This window comes from Apiospora aurea (genome assembly GCF_038362705.1).
Source record: "Apiospora aurea strain CBS 24483 chromosome Unknown utg000001l_segment0_segment0, whole genome shotgun sequence".
NCBI lineage: Eukaryota > Fungi > Ascomycota > Sordariomycetes > Amphisphaeriales > Apiosporaceae > Apiospora > Apiospora aurea.
In genome coordinates, this window is record NW_027117388.1 from 2683306 (window position 1) to 2705913 (window position 22608).

Sequence of the window (22608 nt, forward strand, 5' to 3'; positions counted from 1 at the left end):
GTTCTCGAAACAGCTCTTCTTCCAGCAACCGCAGCAAATCATATCGAAAGGCACACAGACCAAGCAGTGGCGGTAGTGCTTTTAGACGGCACTATTGTTTGGAGGATTCTGTGCCCCACGTTTGTGCGGATGAACAGCCAACGCCCGTTTCGGAGAGATCGCTGGAGGATATCCTCAGATAGCATCCTCAGATAGCACCCTCCTAGACAGCCTGAATGAGGACACCTAAGAATTTGAACTTGCAATACTACTACTGCAATACCTGGAGGTGTCTCGGCCTAGTCCACACCGGTTGCATCCACTCAGGCACCTGCTAGGGTATGCCTGTAACTATCCTGGAAGCGTACGAGCTGCCCCTTTTGGCATAGAGATAGGGGCAGCTCGCGTGCTCCAGATCGCCCACACAACAATAGCATATCTCGGGCAAGGCTCTGGGCCCGCGTAGTATGTACGAACACAGCAATATCCCAGCGTGTTGGCAGTAGACGAAGGGGCCGTCTATGATGCCGTCCAAGTAGGCGGTGCTGTCGTCAATGAATTTCCTCGGACGCCCGCCCAATTTACGCTGCCACCGAACAACACTTTGTCTATTGCTGAGCGTGGAAACTGTCCAATCCAGAACAAGATATTCAAAATTGGTTCCCATCACTGACAACAAGACAAGGTCTAATTGCTGCCCCTTTTCTGGAGCTTAGCGACTCCAATATTCCCACAGCCAAGTAGACACATGTGAGACTGCAATGGCAACCAAAGGTAGGATATACTCGTTGCCCACCACCACGACTTGGATTGTATCTTTTCAGCAGCCCAAAATTCAGGCCCCATGACCAGACCCATGGCTGAGACAAGGTTCGAATACTTGCTCAAGAGTGAATGAAGCCTAATCTCACCCGCCACGCCTTTGGAAGAGTGTATAAGTATCCAAATTACTGTTCCCTCCCTTGACCGGGCCGGTGTAGCCTAGCGGTAGTATCATTAGTTATTATACTTAAAGGCAAGAGGGTTCAACTCCCTCTGCGGTCACCTTTTTTTCACCTTTTTTTTCTCTCTTTTTTTCTTTTTCTTTTTCTCTTTCAACCATGCTCTTTCCCCCCTTTCGCCTCCTTTCCTGCCATTCACCGCAATTTCCACATCTGAATATCTCTCTGGTACTGGAATGAAAGACTCCAGTGAAACAATCTGTAAACATATAGTTTCAATGTATCTAAAGTTAGAAACGAGCTGCAATCACAGGACATACTATTTCCAAACACTGGCACTCGCAACTCCCTGAGACTTGCCCTCCTGGTACGTCCCACTCAGCCCATCATACAGTCTCTTCACCCTCTCAATCTCCCCTCTCCACTTCCGCTTCACCTCCTCGCCGCCGGGTATCTCCTCCACCAGCTCCGCAAAGCTCTTGGCCGTAAAGAACTTGTTTCGGCGGTTATACAGCGGCCGCCTCGCGAGGCTGTCGTCGCTCTCGTGCACGCCCTCGACGGCGCGGACCCGGAACACCTCCTGCAGGATGTCGATGTCGTAGGGGATGCTGAACCGGTCGCGGCTGTCCTCGTACGTGAACAGGTGGTAGAAGTTGTCGAAGCCGGACCACGTGATGCCGCTCAGGCACAGCGAGCACGGCTCGTGCGTCGCGACGAAGAGGCAGTCCCGGGCCGCCGGCCGCGGCGGTGTTGCGGTGTCGGGCGACGAGAAAAATTGCTGGATGCAGTTGATCTCCCCGTGCAGCAGCGGCGACGCTCGCTCGTGGTTCGTGGCCACCATCACGGCGGACAGGTCGTCTTTGCGCAGGATGGCGGCCCCGAACAGCTTACTGCCGGATGAGACACCCTTGGTGGTCAGGGGCACGATCTTCGTCTCGATGGTTGAGAGCAACGTCTCCAGGAGGGTCTCTGGGTTGTCTGCCGGTGCTGTCATTTTGGTAGTATAGTATCAATGGATTTGATTTGATCCGCAATGTGACGTATCGAATGGAGCTATTCAATTATCCATGTAGGCAAGAACCAAGTCCATATATTGATCGACCGCAGCGATACATCCGCGCGGCTGAGATGCGCTATCGGAACCGGGGGTGGCCGCTTGTTTGCGCCCATTTAGGTATGTGGGCCGGCGAACTCCGGATCCCCCTTTCCCGTCAACCAGGTGTCTCGCCAACCAGCATATCTAGAGCTTTGCCAGTTTTATCATGATGCTGCAATTGCGCATCCAGTTGAGGCGCGGGCGAACATGCGTGTAGCTGCCACTGATGCTGTAGATAACGGAGGTCGGGGTTAACTCCGTTGAGGTGATGATCAGTGTCGTCACATGTAAACTAACGCCGAAACACGGTCACCCTGCTGGGTTCTATCGCCGACAGCAGGTTGGGACTCGAGGTGCAGATTATAGGTTTGTTGTTATGCAGTTGATGTAATCGCATCATTGAAAGGCCTCGGAATTAACGGAGGAACGATCTGAAGCGGACTTTGAGACGGGCTGGTCGTGGACGAGAAGCGTAGTACTGGTGTATAAGTATCGCAAGTCGTTATCAGGGTCATGTAGATAGTACGTATATATATAACTAAGAATACCCCTACAATCACATTCGCAACGTAGGAATCGACAAAAGCAACATCTCACCATGACTACCTCGCCTACTCCAAGAATACTGCTGACGGGAGCGACCGGCTTCATCGGAGGGACCATTCTCACCCATCTCCTGTCCCAACCCTCGCTTGCCCACCTGACGTTCACCTGTCTTGTCCGCGGGGCCGACCGCGTCGCCAAGCTCATTGCCCACTACGGCGACCGCGTCCAGCCCGTGCTGTACGAGGACGTAGACGATCTCGAAACAGCGGTATCGGTCGCCGCGCAGCACGACGTCGTCCTCAACGCCGGCCTGGGCTACCACGTCGCCTCGGCCCAGGCGCTGGTGCGCGGTCTGGGCGAGCGCAAGGCGGCCACGAGGCGGGACGTGTGGATGATCCACACGTCGGGGACCTCGAACGTCGGGGACCGGCCTATCTCAAGTGGCGGCGGCAGCGGCAGCGGAGCGCGGGAGTTCGATGACGCGACCGACGATATCTACGGATACGAGAAGCAGCTCGAGGCCGCGACGCCGTACATGCAGCGCACGGCGGAGCTCGGCGTCGTGGACGCAGGCCTGGCGCTGGGCGTCAAGACGCTGGTCATCATGAGCGGCCTCATCTACGGGCGGGGGACGGGGGCCTTCAACCAGTCCAGCATCCAGATCCCCGTCTACGTCCGCGCGGCTCTAGCGGCGGGTCGGGCCGTCGTGGTGGGTCAGGGCAGCGGGGAGTGGGACCATGTGCATGTGGAAGACCTGGCCGAGCTCTACCGAATCATCCTGGACGACATTCTGCAGAGCGGCGGGCGGAAGCTCCCTACCGGCAAGCAGGGGATCGTCTTTAGCGGCAACGGTCGACACACCTGGCGTGAAGTAGTGCAGGGCGTGGCGGATGCGTGCTACGCGGCGGGTCGGATCAAGGACAACACGGTCAGGAGCGTGGAGCTGGAAGAGGGCGCGGAGCTCTTGGACATGGGCGTCGAGGACGAGAACGTTGTTGAACTCGGTTTCTGCAGCAACTCGAGAACCGTGTCGACGGTGGCCAGAGGCCTGGGCTGGAAGCCGACTAGAGGACAGGAGGCTTGGGCTAGGGGGCTTCAAGACGACGTCAATGCAATTTTGGGGCGGGCATAATGAGTATAGGTATCATCAGCAAGCACTTGGCATGAAGCTCGAAATTCCATTGCAGCTGTAACTTATCATTCATTGCTGGCTAACTGACCAGTCCCCGATGTGGTTTCGAGCACTCTTCGCATCCCAATACACCCAATCATCCATCCATTATCGTTGTACATTCTGGAGCTTCACTCCTTAATCATAATCCGAACTCCGGCCATCCGTAGCCCATGGTGGACGGACCGACAACTCCATGCGCCTGCCACCCAAGCGGTGTGACAAATGTTCCCATTCTTGTTCTTGGTATCGTACTGTTTCGCATCGCATCGTGTGTGTTCTCTATTTCTTCCACTGGCCGGCGTTCTCGACACCCTTGGCCACGCCCACGGCGCCGTTCTGGACGCCCGTGCCCAGGGATCCGAGTGCATCGCCGACGGGCTTGCCTGCCGAGCCGGTGGCGCCCGTGATAGTGTCGCCAATACCGCGACCAGCGGCGCCCGTGACGTTGCCGACGGTGCGGGAGACGCCGCCCACGGTGTTACCGAGGGCGCTGGTGACGAACTTGGCGGCGCCGGTCACGCCGGTGTCTTGCGAGGACTTGTCGAGAGGCATGTTGACGGTTGGCTCGGTGGTCTCGTTGCGAGTTGTTGTGACAGAGGCTGGCTGGTCGAAGTGGTAGTGTAGGAGAAGTAGCAGGAAGTGTCCGTGTTCGCTGTAAAGCGTCAAAAATATCAATGACTCAATCTTCAAGCCCAAGATGTGGTTTGTTGCCGGGATATTTGTAGCCATCCGTCAAAGGCAATTGCCCCGCCCCAAGCAGGGAACCTGGAAGGTTGGGCGGTGACGTCACGGGCGCTCTTTGTCAGAGGTTAGCTTGTTTCAGAAATACCATATAAGTAGGGTAGGGCTGACGGAAGACCATCAACCAGCCTTCGAGATCGACATACCTGTCTACCTATTATTAGCCAAAACCGTATCGCTCGTACAATGTCTTGACAGGAGCGCATCTTGCGTAGTTGTACGTATTATTCGCAAGGCGACGAAAAGCGAAGCGCGTCTCGAAAACTAACAGTTCGGTGATTATAATTAAGCGATACAAGTAAATACATGTAGGCGGTGCCTGATGAGGAAGCTGAAGATAGGATCCTTGAACACGAGGTAGCCTAAGTTGAGAATGTACCCTTCTACTCCAGTTCGAGTCCCTAGCAGCCATGCACGTTGATCGCTCTCAATGCCAGACTCTCGTTCAGTTCGCTCTTGAAAATGGAACAGACGACCACTACCGTGTCACGCTTCTCTGCGGTAGACGCAGGCTGGTCGCTGCTGAACTCGGGGATCTTCTCGGCCGTGGTACCGTCCCAGGACATGGACAACTGGCAAGTCGACTCGGCCCCGTTGAACTGAAGCACGCTGCGGTATACGTGGTTGGCGAAGGTGATTTCTTGGTCCTGATGAATGGTCATGACGGCTCCGAGCGCCGCGTCGTCGCCACAACTCGGGTCCGTGGAGAAGTGAAGGGTCATTTCGCCGACGACTCGTGCGGCCGCCGCGACGAAAAGGGGTAGAGCGATGTTGTGGAACTTCATGGTGCAGGTTGCGGTGATGTCGAGGTCTGCATGAACGTCGAGTGAATGGTTATATTGATGGTTGGTGATGATATGTGCCTGATGCATGAGCGACCTGGTAGGAATGAAGGATCGTGGTGAGCAGGTGACGGGGATCAAAGAGTGACTGCTGCTGCTTCTGCTGCTGATGGAAGACAGTTTCCCTTCCCGAGAAGACTGTTCGCTTCCTACTTATATGCGACTTCCCGATGGCGAGAGCACTTATCTGGTCATCATATCAGTTGCCCTGGCATGCCGTGCTCGCATTGTTCATTTCCAACAGGCGAGGCTCTGATATTAGAGAATGCTACCATCAAGAACAGGCGATAGGCTTCGGGGTCGATATTGGAGATGAATCATGGACTTGATTGGCCAGAGTCTTTGATGCCAGCAGGGGTAGGATGTGTTGGTCACGCGCCTGCAGCAGCCACCGGGGTTGCCATGGGGTTCCCGATCTGCTGGGAAATGGAACCTGGGGATCGTACATTTCCCACTGGCCCGTAAAGGCAAATTCCAATATGCAGTTGGTTCGTGGCCGCGAAGGGGTCATTTCTTTTCAGGTGGTATTGCGGCTCGGTGTCGGCAACCCCTGATCTCTTTCCGGTCAGGTCGGCCCAGGGAGTCATCTATGGTCGGACATCGGATGCAAGGGGTCACTTTCTGGGCCTGACCAAATTATCAATTGTGGAAAATACCTACCCAGAACTCCTGACCTCAATATCATTTGGACCAGCCGCGAGCCCGACTATCTTGCCCCTACGTCCCGAAAACCGCTGATCTATCTATCACTACAGATAGATGCCCAGCCAGCCAGCCAGCGCAGGCTAGCTCATTTCGTCTTGTCCTCGTGCCTAACCCAACATCCCGCAAAACCAACAAACGTCTTCGTCGGCACGGCCTCCCCGCCCTTGACCGCCCTCTCGGGCGCGTCCAGGAGTTACTGCGAGCAGTGCTCCATGTGGAAGGGGTCCGAGATGACGCTGTCGAAGGCGGCCCGCCTCTCGAACAACTGCGCGAACTGCTTGCGCCACATCACGGCGCAGTGGTTGACGTGGTCGCGCCGCGACGTGTAGTAGAACTCGAGCTCCCCCAGGGCCTCGCCGCCCGGTTCGATGCGCTGCGTCAGCGCCTCGTCGCGGTACGCCGCCGAGCTGCCGTCCTCTTCGTACTCGGCCACGAAGTCGGCGTCGTAGCAGGGCGCCGGCACCCAGTTGTTCAGCAGCACGTCGTAACGGCAGCCGCGGGAGCGCGCTTCTTGGGTGGAGTTGCCGCAGATTAGGTAAGTGGCGCCTGTCGTGATGTTGACGCGGTGTTGTTCTTGATCGGGGTTGACGAGGGGGCTGGTGTTGCCGGTGCCGGTGCCGGTGCCGGTACCCTCAATCGTTGGTGACGACGCGCAAGCTGCTGCTCCGTCGTTTGAGGATGTGTGTGATAGCATGACCAAGACCCAAAAGAGAGATGTTGTGACGATCACCACGACATATGATACGATATGCTTGGAGAGTATGCGACGTTGGCAGCATGGCGTCTTTGTCAGCCCAGGCTGCCCTGGTTGAGGTCTGGGACTGGCCTCGACCAATATTGGATCGTCCGAGAATTCTGCATACTTGAGGAAGGGCTGGTATTGGATCTCGAGATGTCTATTTGGTGCCATGATTTCCAGTGTTCGTGGAGGATTGTAAGAACTGTAAGAGGCCTGCCAATTCAATATCTTGATCTTATGTTTCGAGACGGATTGCGGACACTGGGTCTCACTCGCCGCCTTTATTTTGCAAACCTCTGGTAGTCTGTGGATATAGTTAGGATATCAGAATCTCTGTTCCGATTTCATGAAGATTGTTCACAACAGGGAGGAGAAGCGAAGAGAACACCCGCCCGGTGGCTGCTGGCCAATTTCTACTGTTGGCGCATCTTGCGCCAACAACTGCGGCGCAGCAGCATCACAATACATTCGTCCGATAAAATCAATGAGCTGAAACTGAGGCAACATGCAACTCATATTCGCGACCGGAGCCTTTATCTGAATTGATGAAGCAATTAAGTTCGCTGCTCATCGTTGTTTCATGGCTTACAACTCTATGCGGGTGCTCAGACCATGAAACAGGGGCCACGATCGACTTGGGGTTTCTCGGAATGCATGGGCTCCGCCGCTAACTTCATGAGGACCCTCTTTCTGTCTCCCTACTTTCTTGCTAGCTTCAACAGTGCTCTCTCGAACTCGACTGTCTTTGCGTTCTTCGCGGGACGGGACTTCATGACGGTCTGGCCGTCCATGCTCATGTAGACGACTCCCAGCTCCGCGAGCGCCGCTTCGCCCATCAGAATCTCGCTCAGCCCCCATTGGCCCAGGTCGGGAACCAGCTGCAAGCCCAGCCACTTGGCGAAGTCCTTGGTCTTCTCGAAAGACAGCCGCTTCTGCTCGTCAATATCCCAGACGGCGAAGATCCGGAACTGGTTGTGAGGTCGAGGTCCGTTGGGCGTCATGACCGCTCTGGTGACGAAGATAAAGCCCTCAATGGCAATGTTGCTCGTCGAGAGCCGGCCGAGCGTGGCGGGGACATTCATGCGCGTAAGCGAATCCCACATGGTGTTCCTTCCGGTGTCGCGGAAGTCGTTGTCCTCGCCGCAGACCCCCATGCGGGCATGAGGCAGGACGCCGCGGCCGACGGCGGGTCGTCGCTCGATGGATTCGGCCCAGGCCGAGTCGTTCTGGACCAGGTAGATGAACATCTTCATCCGGTTGGGCATGTGAGGTGTTGCCTGCCAGATGCTGGGCCAGTTCGCCTCGTCCCAAAAGACGCCGGGAGATTCTTCGACCATGGGGGCGGTGGTGCTCGGTACGAAGGCGGGCCGTTCGCCGAGGAAGGACTTGGGGTCCGGGGGTGTCCATTTCTTCAGACCGAACCCGCGGGATTGGCGTGACTGCGGCCTTACTGCTGCTGCGCTTGCTTTATTAGGGGCGGTGTCATTGTCCTTGGTGCTCTTCTCGACGATTCGCTGTACTTTAGCATTGACGTCGGGGAAACGGGCGAGCTTGACGATCAGGCCAGCAGACACTTGACCCTGAACCATGATCGGCTTGACGTGGACTCCGCGGACTCCCGCTTCGTCTTTTTGGACATCATTGTGGGCAGTGTACTCGAGGATCGCATTGTTGGTGTCGACGAACACGAAGGTATCGACGGGGAATACCATGACCTGCTCTTCGACTTTGAACTCGCCGGTCTTGACCACGCAAGGGAGGTTGCCGACCATCGCCGTCTCATATTCGGGGCAGTCGGTAATGCTGTTGATCGCAGCAATCTCTGCCACGTACATCGTCATGGTTGGCTTGTTGCGGACGAAATCTGCTGGTTTTGCTCAGATTGGGCGGCTACGAGGCGAATGTGGTCGCCTGATTGAGCAGTGCGTGCGCCTTTGCGTTTGACAAGAGAATGGAAGTGAGGCCCCGTTTTCGTCTGGTTCCGAGGGGTTCTAAATCCATGCCTTCAAATGTTGATTGACGAACGGGTCTTGTTCTCAACCCCCAAAGACCAAAAAACAATAGGGGCGACGATAATTGACACTGGGCAAGCAACACTCTTCTTCATTTACTCTTGATATTGCTACAGAAGAAAGAGATCTTCATACCAATATTGTCATTATTTGAAAAGACATGTACCGCTCTCACTCATTGTTTGATCTGTTCCTCGGGCAAGCTTTGTGCTTGATGATGGATGGCTCACATATGCATCTGTTTGCGGACAGCACTGGTGGGATGCACCCAACCGTCGAGGTTAGAAGAAAAGAGAACGACTGTATGAGAGCGATTTCGCCATGGCAAGGATTCTGCGAGAGCCGACATCATCAGTATTAGTCAAGATAATTGTTGCACTCGCTGTAAATTACATTGCGATATTTATCATTACCATTCGAGAATCTGTAGATAGGTAGAAAAGGATCATCCCCAAAGCCCAATACCACCCGGCTACAGGGCTGGCTGCAGGATGATGATGGTAACCTGCGATTCCCAATTGATCGCCCCACAGGCCGAGTCGCAACCCGCGAACCAGTCGATCAGCGGTCATATCAACAACCCTCCAGGCCGGTTTTACGCCATGCAGCCATTGCTATTGAATGTCCGATTCAGGATTAGTACCCCTCAGAGCTACGAGCGATGGAACCATGTCCTGGACAAAAGGTACGGAGAGGTGGGGTTGTTAAGTTCTCGTGGAATTCGGCGCCGGTCCACGGCCGGTTCTTATCTTTCTAATTAGAGCCAGTACTGTAGACGCTTATCAGCGAATTGAGGGGTAGGCCTTTTAGGAGATACACCACCTGCAATCGTCACGATTGGGCTTGTAACTCCTCCCATTGATCCCCGGCTGGCTAGCGGCCCCAAGCTTGGTGCGTACTACAACATGTACTGGTGATCATTGACCATGGAAGGGATGCCATGAATAATACCGATGATTGGCGTTGCAAACCTTATCGTTAGGTAACCAACCCTTCCTGGCAAACCTGGCTGGAGGTTGGACGCCTCGAGGTTTGTCGGCTTTTGGGCATCTCAAGCTTTCAACCGTCCCGAAGGGCTAGAATTTCCTCATCGAGACATGGCTTCCTCAGACCCAAGCATCCACCTGGCCTGCCCTATATCAAGGGCCGCCTCGCCAGCTGCATCCCCTATATGAAGAATACAGTTTATATCGCCATTTCATGACTCTACGCTTTCCTGTCTTCTCATCCTTCACTGTGTACTGCACTTGACCAAAGACGAGACTCAAACCCGACGGTGCCACAATGGTCTCCGCAGTGGCGAACCCCGACTTGCACCCCTTCGACCCTTTGACGGCAGGGGAAATCGAAGCGGCCATCTCCGTCGTGAAGAAGGCCCATGGCGAGGTTCTCTTCAATGTCGTCTCTCTTCACGAGCCGCGCAAGGCGGAGATGATGAAATGGCTCCAAGACTCGGCAAACCTGCCCAAGCCCGACAGGATTGCCGATGTCGTCGTCATTGCCCCTGGCGGCAAAGTCTACGATGGTTTGGTCGATCTCAAGACCGGAACCATCACCAAGTGGGAGCTGCTAGAGGGTCTCCAGCCCATCGTAAGTTTGATAACCTCTTCTCGTCATTCATGTCAGGGATACTACTAACAGGACGGTTCTAGATCACCATGGAAGAGCTCCAAGCAGTAGAGCACGTCTGCCGGAAAGACCCCAAGGTCATTGAGCAGTGCGAGATCAGTGGTATCCCCAAGGAAGACATGCACAAGGTCTACTGCGACCCCTGGACTATCGGGTACGACGAGCGCCACGGCAATACCATCCGGTTGCAGCAGGCGCTCATGTACTACCGCCCCAACCCAGATGACTGCCAATACGCCTACCCCTTAGACTTCTGCCCCATCTACGATGGCGAGAAGAAGGCTATTATTGATATCGACATCCCCAAAGTCCGGAGGCCTTTGAACAAAGCTCCGCCCGTCAACTACCACCCGGCGGCAATCGAGAACGCCGGGGGATACAGGACCAACCTGAAGCCAATCAACATCACACAGCCAGAGGGCGTCTCCTTCGAGATGAAGGGCCGGACGCTGGAGTGGCAAAATTGGAAGTTCCACATCGGCTTCAACTACCGGGAAGGAATTGTATTCAACGACATCACGTACAACGACAAGGGCACCGTTCGGCCAATCTTCTACCGACTCTCGCTGTCCGAGATGGTGGTCCCATAGTAAGTTCAAACAAGAAAGACCCAAGCCCCGACTTCATTCGTTCTGACAAGAAGCAGTGGAAACCCCGAGCATCCCCATCAGCGCAAGCATGCCTTTGATCTGGGCGAGTACGGAGCCGGATACATGACCAACAGCCTCTCGCTCGGGTGCGACTGCAAGGGTTCCATTCACTATCTCGATGCCGAGTTCCCTTCTCGCGAAGGCGGCATCCGCACCATCAAGAACGCGGTCTGCATCCACGAGGAGGATGCAGGTATCCTGTTCAAGCACACAGACTTCCGTGACGAGTCGACCATCGTCACCCGTGCACGCAAGCTCGTCGTCCAGCAAGTGTTCACTGCTGCGAACTACGAGTATGCCATCCAGTGGATATTCCATGTACGTCCCAAACTCTGATGAAGCCGATCCTGTTCCATACTGATCCCCATTGTAGCAAGATGGAACGATCCAGCCGGAGATCAAACTTACCGGTATCCTCAACACGTACGCCATGAACGAAGACGAGGACCTCGGAGGCTGGGGCACACAGGTCTACCCCGGAGTCAACGCCCAGAACCACCAGCATCTCTTCTGCCTTCGCATCGACGCCAACGTCGACGGGCCCAACAACACCGTCTTCATGTCAGACGCGATGCCTTCCGAGGCGCCGGTTGGCAGCAAGGAGAACTTCTACGGCAATGCCTTCTACGCCAAGAGGACGAAGCTCGCCACCACGGGCCAAGCTGCCACGCCGTACAACGGTGACACGGCGAGAACTTGGGATATCTGCAACACCAACCGCTTGCACCCCTACAGCGGCAAGCCCGCCTCCTACAAGCTGGTCAGCCGAGAGGTACCCAGGCTCATGCCCAAGGAGGGCTCCTTGGTGTGGAAGCGCGCTGGGTTTGCCAGGAACGCTGTTCACGTGACTAAATGTAAGCCCAACTTCCCCCTTTCTCCCTTATCACTAATGGTAGCTAATCACTGTACAACAACAGACAGCGATGACCAGCTGTGGGCAGCAGGCCGCCACGTCCCCCAGACCTCTGGCGAGCCGTCCCAAGGCATCCCCGAGTGGGTGGGCGACGGCACCGAGTCCATCGACAACACCAACGTCGTGCTCTGGCACACATTCGGCGTGGTCCACTTTCCAGCCCCCGAGGACTTCCCCGTGATGCCGGTGGAGCCCATCACGCTGATCTTGAAGCCGCGGAACTTCTTCGACAACAACCCGGTCATGGACGTGCCGCCGAGCTACGCGAGCACGCCGAGCCAGGTGGCGGCCAACAACGCGGGCGTCTACGATGCCGCCGACAAGATCAGCAAGCTTGCGTTTGGGAAGGAGTGCTGCTCCAATGGGACGGACGGGACGAACGATGTCAATGGGTATTAAGTGATTTGCTGTGGCTGTCATGTGAGGCCTTGTATCTGATGTTATGGAGTAGGGATATGATATGTAGCATGTATATACGGGTTATTTAACTGGGATTCCAATTTATTCGCCTAAAGCTTGCTGTTTCCTTGATTCTATTCACATCGCCTGCGTCCGGCATCTTGTGTACGTGTGTCTGTATTTGGACACTCATAGAGGCACAGAATGTAACACCTCCGAAGGCTCCCAGAAAGGGAGCGCACTCATGAGTTTGGCCTCATGCCACAGGGCTTGGGGGCGGATATACGAATTGGAGAAATATATCCTCAAGGCTGCCACCTCCTGAGGCGAGTACATTCACATGAATTTGGCTCTCAGTGGAAGGCCGAGGGTGGGATACACAGGTAGCAATGGGCACCCGGATACGGAGTAAACAAGCAGTGGGAAAAGTTCCTACTTGTACATAGGTTTTTCATGCACATATGATATTCTGATAGGTGATCCCTGCTTCAATAAAGGTAATATATTCGGCATATGGGAGTCATTTGCCACCTTGGGATTGTTTTCAAAATATTTGCATTCATCAGAAACACGTTCCCCGGGCACTTACTTTGCATATGCCTGGTCAATGGCCAGGCCCGAGTGATAGAAAAGTGAGGTTCCTCTGATGAGGTGCCTAATCTATTATTGCTGCCTGGTCTTACTGGTACCAAGTTATTAACACAACAACGCATCTTGCGGGTGGATTTAACTTCAACATCTCCCAAAACATCATCTCGGTCTTTTTTTTCAGGACTCAACCAACTCCCCTTGAACACACACACACACTGCAAGCCAGACAAGATGGATGAGAACCAAGAGTCGGAGATTCACGGCGCAGATGTCGAAATGACAACTGCGGTCGAGAACGATGTGGAAGGTAAGTGCTTTGTACCTACCAATCCAAACCACTCAGCAACGCGACTTCCACGTACCTTATCAAACAAACTTACATGTAAATACCTAACCTACCTGCACCATACAGCCCTCGAGATTGCCGATACCCTCAAAGGTCGTGGTGACCAGCGCAAGACGTCTCCCTTCCACGACGATCAAGCTGCCGGCGTCGACGAGCCTGAAATCGACCAGGCCCTTGCCAGAGACATCGCGAACAAAGCCGAGGTTTTGCTGCAGCCCGAGGAAGCTCCCGAGATGGCCCCTCCTGCCTCTGTTCCAGCCAAACGTGGCCGTGGTCGACCTCGCAAACATCCGCGTCCCGCACCGAAGACTGACGGCAGTGCCAAGGGCTCTCCTGTGCCATCCAACCTGGAGGAGTCATTGTCCATCGACACCCCGCCATCCAAGCGGCCTCGAGGCAGACCCCGCAAGAACAGTACCGTCCAGTCTCCCTCGATCGCCACCACCACCCCAGCACGCAAGACTCGCAGTCGCTTTTCAGCCGAGTTCGAAGATCCTCCTCTTTCCACTGGCCGACGAAACCTCCGCGTACCCATCCCAACTGGCATAGACTCGGACGACGACAACATGAGTCCTCGCACGTCTTTCTCGGCTATCAACTCTCGTCGACGAACCGGTGTTAGTTTTGGCAACCCAGTTGCCAACGGCGACACATTCGGACCCGATCTCAAGTCCAAACTGCGCCAAGCCCTCTTCGAGAATGCTCTGGAGTACGATGGTGGAGTGCACATCCCCGAGGACGTGGCCAAGGACCTACACCAGTGCTTGGGCGCTGGTCTTCCGGAACCCCACGGCGAGCTCTTCGTCCGCGCGGACCTTGTCCAGGATCTACGTGACCTTTTCCTCTAGGCGTCTAAGCATGTTTGACAGCGGAACTCCTTTCGGTTCGCCGATACACGGGGCATTGTAGACAAAGAAAAGGAAAACGGGCCTGGGCCTATCATGGTAGCTAGGAGGTTCAGATATGGAAACAAGATGGCATTTACGGACGATAGTGCCTTTGTGAACCCGAATCAGACTCAATTAGGCACTCCTTTTCTCGCAGTAATGATGGAAAATAGATGAGCTACTTGTTCCTTCCCATTCCCGAGCGTATCATGGAACTGTTTGCCACTGGTGGCGATTCCCAATTTGGTCATCAGCCAGCCACGTGGGCAGGGTTTATGCAGAGTGCAAACCCGCATTCTATTGGACCGACGAATACGGATTGCGCTCATCGTATCCGATTCCAGCCTTCCAACGCGTCCGATTGGTACATTGCGCCTTCCGGGACTCCGGATCAGTTGTGCTTTGGCAAATGATCCCGGAGAATGGCTATCTACGGTGGCATGATGGCGCTGAAAAGGGCTGTACCTTGGCTGGCTGACACTGAGAACCAAATATAGTAAGATGGGCGAGCCAGGTAGGGTAGCTCGTGAAAGCTTGGCACGTGGTGCGTGGCTGTAGACGACACCGCGGCATCGGGATTCGAGGCTATGAGACGGTCTCAGGTGCCTGGACAAAGAATAGATAGGGCTGACTGACTAAGACGGGATGCCATCCTTGGCCTTCCCAGTCACACGTCAAACAAAGATATGCAAACGGCACAGCCAGATCTCGTAGGATTGCCCTAGCCTCTTTAGCTCTGACCCTTGGCATCTATGCAGGCAAAAGGGTATTACCTAAGATGCGGCTCCGATGAGGACAAAAAGGGTTGGCCTTGGGTTTTACTGAAATGGGACATAACTTGTTCTCCTCGAGCTTTTCCCCGAGCTGGTATCCTGCTGGAGCAGCAAAGCCTCGTATTGGCAAGTCCAATCATACTTATAAGGTAACTCATACTGCATCATTATGACGGTCGTCTTAATCTATTCTCGACATATCGTGTTAGATGGCACAACCTTTCTGAGGCTGTAGAGGAATGTTTCAGCTCGGGGTTTTGAGGTGCAACACGGCCTTTCGGTGAGTTTCTCGATTTAAAACCGAACATTACCGACAGAATATGTCTCTGGGAGATGTCCTTTTCATGACCTTTGTTCGGTGTGGGGTCGGGCTAGAGGTGATCGTTAGGGACGGGATAGTTGCTTGATAGGGCAACTGGCTGGTTTGATAGAACATGACCATCTTGAGGGAACGTTGTATTTCCGACTTTCATAGTACGGTTTGAAGTAGTATGTAAGACTTAAATTATGTGATGACCGTTCTAAAATCGAATGATGCTGTGCTAGATAGATATCGTATACCTATAGTCAAGCTCAACGCCAAGGCGGGACACAGTACTCGTATAGCCGCGCAACACCGCTATGCAACACCGGATCTGCCCGTAATACCTTGAGCACTATGGATTTATCGTGGTTCTCTTACCGAATATGCCGAACCTGTTGCCCTGGTGAGCAGTAAAACCTTTCAGGAGTACGACTTGAAACTCTAGGAGTGGTAAGTCGTGATTGGAAAGAAAAGAACTTGAGATTTGATGCTCGGGAACCCCAAGCGGCGTATATAATACCAAGGATCGAATACGGGAAAGCACCCTTGCGAGCGAGCATATTAGGTAAGGGCCGAGAAGAATCAATCGCAGCTAGTGTTTACTCAGAAAGGAGCGACCGGTCTAGAGCCCGTATTGATTCAAGAGACCAGCAAGACCATCTTCGTTTCAGGGCTGCCGACCCAATGGATCGGTTTGGCCACTGCCCGAAGGACGTTCGGCTTTGTCCACATTGCGGGAGGCTGTGGTCCATTAGGTGATGACAAAGATCTCATCCGTATTCGGCAAGACGAGCTCCCCCTACAGGATCGAAGCTTGTCTCGCAAGAAGCAGAGACACGAATGAGCCAATGACGAAGATTCCTGGCCGGTATTTCCTCAGCTATGATGCCCGAGAAACGGGATTGCCAGTGTTGGTCCCGACACACACACCGAACGAGGAAAATAAAGGTACCACGAGGAGCGAGCACTGCATGGCTGAGTAGAAACAACGGTGCTGAAGTAAGTAGAAAACAGAAGCTCCTACTCCCAGACCAATTATTCCTCACGTGTCGCCGCTCTGGATACCTCTGCTGCCCCTATGTGTGTTAAAAGTAGACCCGTCTCGCGTGCCACAAGAGTTCGATCGTGGTGAGTACAAGGAAATATATAATGAACTCGACGGTACGCCTGAGATTTCTATGGTTTGGTTAACAAACGCAAGACCAAACTACAGCTATCATACATATACACATACAAAATGGACGTATACCTCCTCCAGTCGCCCCTGGCATCTCTGCCTGACTACCGCTACTGGCAAGCAGGCCAACTCCTCTTTATACAAGGGCCCACAGCAGAAGACTACCACATCGTCACAGCCGGCGGGCTCATCCGCGACGGCAAGAGCCTCTACATGGTCATTGTCCAGGACGTGTCGCTGATGGGCTGGAGCGCCTGCGGCTCGTCGTCGTCCTCGTCGTCCTCGTCAGCCAAGCACCACACCCGGTGCGTCCCCATCACGCGGCCCATCCAGTACTACCAGGACCTCACGACGCAGGAGCCCGTCGGCCAGATCGGCAAGGTGGTGCACTACTCGACCGAGCAGGGGTACGGCCTCGTCAAGGTCAGCTCGCAGTGGTTCCGGGGCGACGAGGAGGCCGTCGGCCAGGCCGCCGTGCCGCTCGAGATGCTCGACCAGTACGTCGACGAGCCCGAGATGATGGATCTGGTTGAGTTCTCGACGGCGTCCGGAGAGGAGGTCACGGGCGTCGTCGCCGAGGCGCGACCTTTCTGTGTCGCTTCCGCCTCGAGCAGCAGCGGCGCCCGTCGCAAGGTCCACGGGCTTGTCGTCAATACCTCGAGCTACCCCGTCCGGCCCGAGGACTGCGGCATCTGGGTCCGTCGCACCGTCGCCGCCGAGAGGCCGCTGCTCCTGGGCCACGTCATTGGCTTCAGCAGCGAGGGCGCCGACTACAGTATGGTGGTCTTGCCGTTTGACCGGTTCAAGGACGATCTGAAGAAGACTATTCGTCGCAAGGATTTCAACATGGCTTGAGGTTCCGACCCGCCTTAAGGCATGAGGAGCCAGGATACATATAGTGTACAATGACGGTTTATGGCTTTCGAACATTGGCCAGAAGGGGGGCGTTATGGGCAATGCTGGCATACGGGGCATAGAAGGCTCAAGCCTCATTCATATTAGATTGGCATCAGATACTAGATCTAGACGGTTTAGATAGACGCCGTGAGCAATATTGGCAACGGTCGTGCAGGCTCGCGAATCATTTACCAATATTCTCCCTATGCAATCATCTTATCTTGTTCAAGGGGGGATCACTCTCGCTCCGCACGAACAGTGCCCTGGACAACTAGCCGATATAACTCATCAATCGGAATGAGGACTCGCAGCAGATACTATCATTCCCAGAGAATCCGCCCACCGGGCAAATTGCACGTGCGAGCTGAGTACATGCTCTGTGTCTGCTTCGTCAGGCGCGTGGCGTAGCGGGCAATCCGTTTCAGGGGTTGTCTATTTATGGAAATCTGCTGAGCGGAACTGGGCCGTCCACGGCGGAGGATCGAGAAACATTTTGAAACAGCGAATGGAATGATTTTCTCATCGCACAATTTTCTGGGCGTATTCGGTAGACTGTGGTAGAAAGTAAAGTGCAAACAGGGCGACTTCACGGCTGCATAAATTCGCCATCACGTGACTCCAACGGTCCTGCATGGACGGTACATGCCCCTCCGTTTATTGTCGGCCCAGCTTTAGGGGACCCCACTCTACTTTTCTAGGTATGACTCTTGGGAGATTACCGTCTAATCGAAACCCGACGTCATTTTCGTCCCGCGTACTAGCTTCTACTTCTCACGAGAACGCGCCGGCCCCCTAGACCGAGTTAACCTCGGATATGTTGGTAGGTTTTCTTCAAATAAGAACAGTGGTCCTTCGCAGGGAAGCGGTGCAATAGGTTGGAACATCCCGTGTCTTGCAAAAGAAAGCATAATGGCCAGTAGAAACAGACTTGTGCGCAATGTCCTCACCACGGCGTCCCGAACGGCGCGCCGGGGACAGACCGATCGGGCCCTCCTCCAGGCACGAGGCATCCACGCAACACCGTCGCGTCGTACCGATGGCGTGTTCCGGGGTCTGACCGACGATCGACTACCCACGCCCTGGATCGAGGCCTTCAGAGCACAGCAATCGGGCAAGGGGACGGGCTCCGACGATGCGCTTCCGCGCGAACGCGACATGTCGCCGAAGAAGATGAGCGACAGCTACCACCGGGTGGTGCTTCCTCTCGGCCAAGACCCTTGGCTCTCTGACACCTACATCAACTCCTCCGGCCACATTCGGTACGCCATTGACCATGCGTTCGCAAAGCAAACCAGATGCGACAACTCGCTGACAATGTAACATTTAGGCTAGGAACGATCTTCATGGACTTGGACGCCCTCTCGGGCATTATTGTCTACAAGCACACAGGCCCGGGCGTCACGACCGTGACTGCAGCACTCGACCGTATCACGATAGCCCACCCGCTGACGGAGATTTGCGATTTGGAGTACAGCGGGCAAGTGACCTACGCCTCGGGGCGCTCCAGTCTCGAGATCACCTGCAAGGTAGCCAAAGCGCGACCCGAAGGCGAGCCCAGCAAGCCGGAAGACGTACTGCTCACGTGCACGTTCACCATGGTGGCCCTGGACTCGTCTACGAGGAAGCCGGTCAACGTCCCGCGCTTGGAGTATACCACGCCGGAAGAGGAGAAGATATTCAAAACGGGCGAGGCCAAGTCGTTGGCGAAGAAGGAGGCGCTCAAGACGTCGCTGCTGCAGACGGAGCCCAACGACGCCGAATCCGCTCTGGTTCACAAGATGTGGCTGCAGCAGGTCCAATACCACGACCCCAACGACGATCTCCGAAAGCCTGCCAACGTCGTCCCCATGGCCAAGACGCAGCTCTCCACGGCCGCCATCATGCAGCCCCAGTACAGGAACCGGCATCAGACCATGATCTTTGGCGGGTACCACTTGAAGCAGACCTTTGAGCTGGCTTTCTGCTGCGCGGCCAATTTCGGGCACGCCCGCCCTACCTTTGTGAGCGCGGATCCATGCACTTTCAGAAACCCGGTCCCGGTAGGTAGTGTACTATATCTGAAAGCCACGGTCGCGTATACCGATCCCCCTTGATAGAAGAGGACGGCAGCCAGCCGCAACAGCAAGATGCGAACAAGCCTGTGACGCGGGTGCATGTGCGCGTGGACAGCAAGGTGAGAGACGTGCAGCATGGTAACGCGAAACCGACGGGCCAGTTTAACTACACCTTTACCGTGCCCAGGGACATCAAGGTCCTGCCTCATACGTACCAGGAGTTCATGATGTACATTGACGCGCGGAGGAGAGTGCGGCTTGGAGACGTGCAGCTTCAGCAGGAGCAAACCGAGTCGCCGGCGAAGAAGAGACAGTTGGCCGATGACGCGAGTGTCACGGAGTAATGCGGTTAATAGGCAGAATAGTCACTTTAGATACTTGATCTGCCGAAGAGAATAGAATGCCAGCAAGCCCCTTTTTCAGTCATGACGGATAGTCATTTTGCGTTGGCGCGATCAGATGAAACCGCCCGCATCGCCTCCTTTTCTTGCTTTGGTAGTATGCAGGGAGGGACCCGGATGGGCGAGCCAGCAGCCAACAGCCAGCAGCATCCCGCATTCCCTTAAGTCGCAAAAATGCCCCACCCACCACCACAGCTACAGGTACAGCAGCCAACCCACTAATGCGACGCAGCTCAGCACACATGCAGCTTGGAGACAGTCAGCTGCCTGGACAAAGTATATCTGCATCTACATCATCATCCCCAGTCAACAACCACACAAACAAACAAATCTCCGGGCATTACACACCCTGCATCTGAGGAGGGCATTTCACATCCTTACCGGCCCTATTCAATAAGAGTGCCTGCCCGCTACACCGTCAAGATGGAGTACCCAGACGTGCCCGAGCACACCAACTCGCCCTCGCCGCCGCCGTCGCCCATCCTGGACCGCCCGGCCTCGCCCGAGCTGCCGCTGACCATGACGGCGTCGGCCGTCCTGACCGCGCTGCCGCGGGACGCCAGCTCCGCCCTCGCGAGCGCCGGCGACCAGCTCGAGCAGCCCGAGAAGGTGGTCGTGCGCTTCAAGGCCGTCGGGGCCGCGCCCCAGCTGTCGCGCGAGGTCCGCAAGATCACCGCCTCCCAGAAGTTCGAGGCCGTCGTCGCGCACCTGCGCAAGGCCCTCCGCGTCGCGCCCACCGAGGGGCTGTTCCTCTACGTCAATAGCGCGTTTGCGCCGGCGTTGGACGAGGTCGTCGGCAATCTCCACAGGGTATGTGCTGTGTATATCGTGGGTGTGAGATGACCTTCTTGCTATTAAGTAACTAACTTTGGGGAATATAGTGTTTCAAAGATTCTAGCGACCAACTGGTTGTGGCCTATTCTATGACGCCTGCTTTCGGATGAAATGGCTGCCTTAATACACAGCTCTTGGTCGATTGCTCAATCTCTATCTTGGCTCCTGGTATCCTGCGAACGCCTTCTAATGCTAACGCTAAATCATGCACCTACGCCCTTGGGGGAGAAATTGCTCCGGGAATTCTTTATCACTGCCCTTCACGCGGGCCCCCAACTGCCTGGCTGAATACCTCGAGCTCCTCCTTGGAGATCGGATAGGTATGCTCGGGCGCCGGGTAGGAGCGGGCCTTGACCTCTTCGTGGTATGCTGTTATCGCTTTGAGACTTTCGGCCCACACGTTTCCGTACTGCTTGACGAACTTGGGGAGGAACCGGCCAGGGGGAAGTTGCCAGTCATGTCGACTTGCACGAGAACTTGGCCAGAGCAGCCGTTCCCCGCGCCGATGCCGATGGTTGGGATGGAGAGCTTTTGGGTGACGATGCTGGCTACCTCGGCCGGCACGGCTTCGAGCACGGTCGCGAAGCTTCCGGCTTCTTGTACAGCGAGCGCATCTTCGAGCACCCTCATGGCGCCGTCGGCAGTCTTGCCCTGTACGCGGAAGCCTCCCAGGGAGTTTTGGCGCTGGGGGGTCAGACCGATATGGGCGAGCACGGGAATGCCGGCACGTGTGATTTTGGCGATGGTTGGTGCCATCTCCTTGCCGCCCTCTAGCTTGATGCCCTGCACGCGGCCCTCCTTGACAAAACGGATGGCTGTGTCTAGAGCCTGCTCAGGGGAGATTTCGTAGGAGCCCATGGGCAGGTCACCAATCTATTGATGCGTCAGCTTTCAAGTGTCTATTGGAGACCAGCATGAACCATGACTTACAGTGAAGGCTGCCTTGGTTGCCCGCGCAACAGAGCGGCAGTGCAGCAGCATTTCCTCGACCAGGACCTCGCTGGTGTCTTCCATACCTAGAGCAACCATGGCCAGGCTATCGCCGACCAGCACCATGTCCATGCCGGCAGCATCGGCCACGTGGGCGCTGGGGAAGTCGTGGGCAGTGATCATTGTAATGGGCTCATTCTTCTTGTACATGGACCGCAGTGTGCCCATGGTGACCTTCTTCCTTTGGGACGCGGACTGAGTCCCCAAGGGAGAGTGTGAGCTCCATCGATGCTGTTGCTGCTGCTGTTGGGAAAGGAGCGACGACAAGGGTCTAATAGTATTCAGGGGTGCGGATGGTCGGGTGCCCCGATATAAGGATAAGGCACATGACTTAAGGAGTTGGGAAGACATGCTCAATTCGCGATGCAAGTAGCCAAAAAGTAGTGTGCGATTTAACTGGCGATGAGCTTTTGAAGTTTGAAAGAGAGCGAGTCGTGTTTGCGGTTCTTTGGCGTGCAATTACCGGTTTTATTATTCGGTCATGATGGGATTTGCTGCGTACAATTGAGACTCATCACGGATACCTTTGGTGTTTTTTTCTTTGAACCCTTGCCTCAGTAGGTCAGGTACTTTAGGTACGTACCGATTCTACCGTTTCACCGACCGGCCGACCACTCAATCAACTGGATCCACTCAGGTCCGCCACTGACCGAGGTATTCGGGGTTCCAAGCGTTTGGGTTCAGCCTGCCGATCCCATCCCATCCTATCACATGAATTCGTCTGTACCTTTTCAGCGCTGCTGAATCAGCCGTAGTTCTTACTACTTCGCCAGTCTGATGTGAGATGGATTGTCTTGGTCTGGCCAATCTCCAGAAGCAGGCAGGGCCCGAGGGGCCACCAACGTACGGCTTGGTGAGCAACTGCAACAGTGCCGAGGGGCACAGTCTGGCAACGCAGAGAAGGAGAATCTTGGGCCATCCACCAAGCGAGCCGAGTCAATCTTATGTCTCATTTTTGAATGGGGAGCTGGTATATGTACTGATTCGA

The 22608-nt window shown here is 55.1% G+C and overlaps 12 protein-coding genes across 12 annotated transcripts; 6 read left to right on the forward strand and 6 right to left on the reverse strand.

The window, feature by feature from the left end:
* Nucleotides 1-1239: 1239 nt before the first annotated feature.
* PG986_000832 (cytidine/deoxycytidylate deaminase family protein) lies at nucleotides 1240-1914 on the reverse strand (the record flags this gene model as incomplete). The annotated part of the gene is made up of 1 exon (XM_066837054.1): nucleotides 1240-1914. One exon carries the CDS (start codon nucleotides 1912-1914, stop codon nucleotides 1240-1242), a length of 675 nt encoding a protein of 224 aa, XP_066705947.1.
* Nucleotides 1915-2614: 700 nt separating this feature from the next.
* PG986_000833 (uncharacterized protein) lies at nucleotides 2615-3694 on the forward strand (the record flags this gene model as incomplete). The annotated part of the gene is made up of 1 exon (XM_066837055.1): nucleotides 2615-3694. The coding sequence occupies one exon, from the start codon at nucleotides 2615-2617 to the stop codon at nucleotides 3692-3694; it is 1080 nt and encodes a 359-aa protein (XP_066705948.1).
* A 321-nt stretch (nucleotides 3695-4015) lies between these two features.
* On the reverse strand, nucleotides 4016-4288 carry PG986_000834 (uncharacterized protein; the record flags this gene model as incomplete). The annotated part of the gene is made up of 1 exon (XM_066837056.1): nucleotides 4016-4288. One exon carries the CDS (start codon nucleotides 4286-4288, stop codon nucleotides 4016-4018), a length of 273 nt encoding a protein of 90 aa, XP_066705949.1.
* Nucleotides 4289-4878: 590 nt separating this feature from the next.
* Nucleotides 4879-5262, reverse strand: PG986_000835 (uncharacterized protein; the record flags this gene model as incomplete). The annotated part of the gene is made up of 1 exon (XM_066837057.1): nucleotides 4879-5262. One exon carries the CDS (start codon nucleotides 5260-5262, stop codon nucleotides 4879-4881), a length of 384 nt encoding a protein of 127 aa, XP_066705950.1.
* Nucleotides 5263-6217: 955 nt separating this feature from the next.
* PG986_000836 (uncharacterized protein) lies at nucleotides 6218-6934 on the reverse strand (the record flags this gene model as incomplete). The annotated part of the gene is made up of 1 exon (XM_066837058.1): nucleotides 6218-6934. One exon carries the CDS (start codon nucleotides 6932-6934, stop codon nucleotides 6218-6220), a length of 717 nt encoding a protein of 238 aa, XP_066705951.1.
* Nucleotides 6935-7461: 527 nt separating this feature from the next.
* On the reverse strand, nucleotides 7462-8604 carry PG986_000837 (uncharacterized protein; the record flags this gene model as incomplete). Its single annotated transcript, XM_066837059.1, has 1 exon — nucleotides 7462-8604. One exon carries the CDS (start codon nucleotides 8602-8604, stop codon nucleotides 7462-7464), a length of 1143 nt encoding a protein of 380 aa, XP_066705952.1.
* A 1455-nt stretch (nucleotides 8605-10059) lies between these two features.
* Nucleotides 10060-12366, forward strand: PG986_000838 (uncharacterized protein; the record flags this gene model as incomplete). The annotated part of the gene is made up of 5 exons (XM_066837060.1): nucleotides 10060-10365; nucleotides 10428-10993; nucleotides 11051-11372; nucleotides 11428-11908; nucleotides 11972-12366. The coding sequence occupies 5 exons, from the start codon at nucleotides 10060-10062 to the stop codon at nucleotides 12364-12366; spliced, it is 2070 nt and encodes a 689-aa protein (XP_066705953.1).
* An 822-nt stretch (nucleotides 12367-13188) lies between these two features.
* PG986_000839 (uncharacterized protein) lies at nucleotides 13189-14151 on the forward strand (the record flags this gene model as incomplete). Its single annotated transcript, XM_066837061.1, has 2 exons — nucleotides 13189-13264; nucleotides 13370-14151. The coding sequence occupies 2 exons, from the start codon at nucleotides 13189-13191 to the stop codon at nucleotides 14149-14151; spliced, it is 858 nt and encodes a 285-aa protein (XP_066705954.1).
* A 2353-nt stretch (nucleotides 14152-16504) lies between these two features.
* Nucleotides 16505-17299, forward strand: PG986_000840 (uncharacterized protein; the record flags this gene model as incomplete). The annotated part of the gene is made up of 1 exon (XM_066837062.1): nucleotides 16505-17299. One exon carries the CDS (start codon nucleotides 16505-16507, stop codon nucleotides 17297-17299), a length of 795 nt encoding a protein of 264 aa, XP_066705955.1.
* Nucleotides 17300-18250: 951 nt separating this feature from the next.
* Nucleotides 18251-19739, forward strand: PG986_000841 (uncharacterized protein; the record flags this gene model as incomplete). The annotated part of the gene is made up of 3 exons (XM_066837063.1): nucleotides 18251-18600; nucleotides 18669-19380; nucleotides 19443-19739. 3 exons carry the CDS (start codon nucleotides 18251-18253, stop codon nucleotides 19737-19739), a joined length of 1359 nt encoding a protein of 452 aa, XP_066705956.1.
* Nucleotides 19740-20219: 480 nt separating this feature from the next.
* Nucleotides 20220-20740, forward strand: PG986_000842 (ubiquitin-like autophagy protein Apg12; the record flags this gene model as incomplete). Its single annotated transcript, XM_066837064.1, has 2 exons — nucleotides 20220-20606; nucleotides 20678-20740. 2 exons carry the CDS (start codon nucleotides 20220-20222, stop codon nucleotides 20738-20740), a joined length of 450 nt encoding a protein of 149 aa, XP_066705957.1.
* Nucleotides 20741-20880: 140 nt separating this feature from the next.
* PG986_000843 (uncharacterized protein) lies at nucleotides 20881-21788 on the reverse strand (the record flags this gene model as incomplete). Its single annotated transcript, XM_066837065.1, has 3 exons — nucleotides 20881-21051; nucleotides 21096-21503; nucleotides 21561-21788. The coding sequence occupies 3 exons, from the start codon at nucleotides 21786-21788 to the stop codon at nucleotides 20881-20883; spliced, it is 807 nt and encodes a 268-aa protein (XP_066705958.1).
* Nucleotides 21789-22608: the final 820 nt, after the last annotated feature.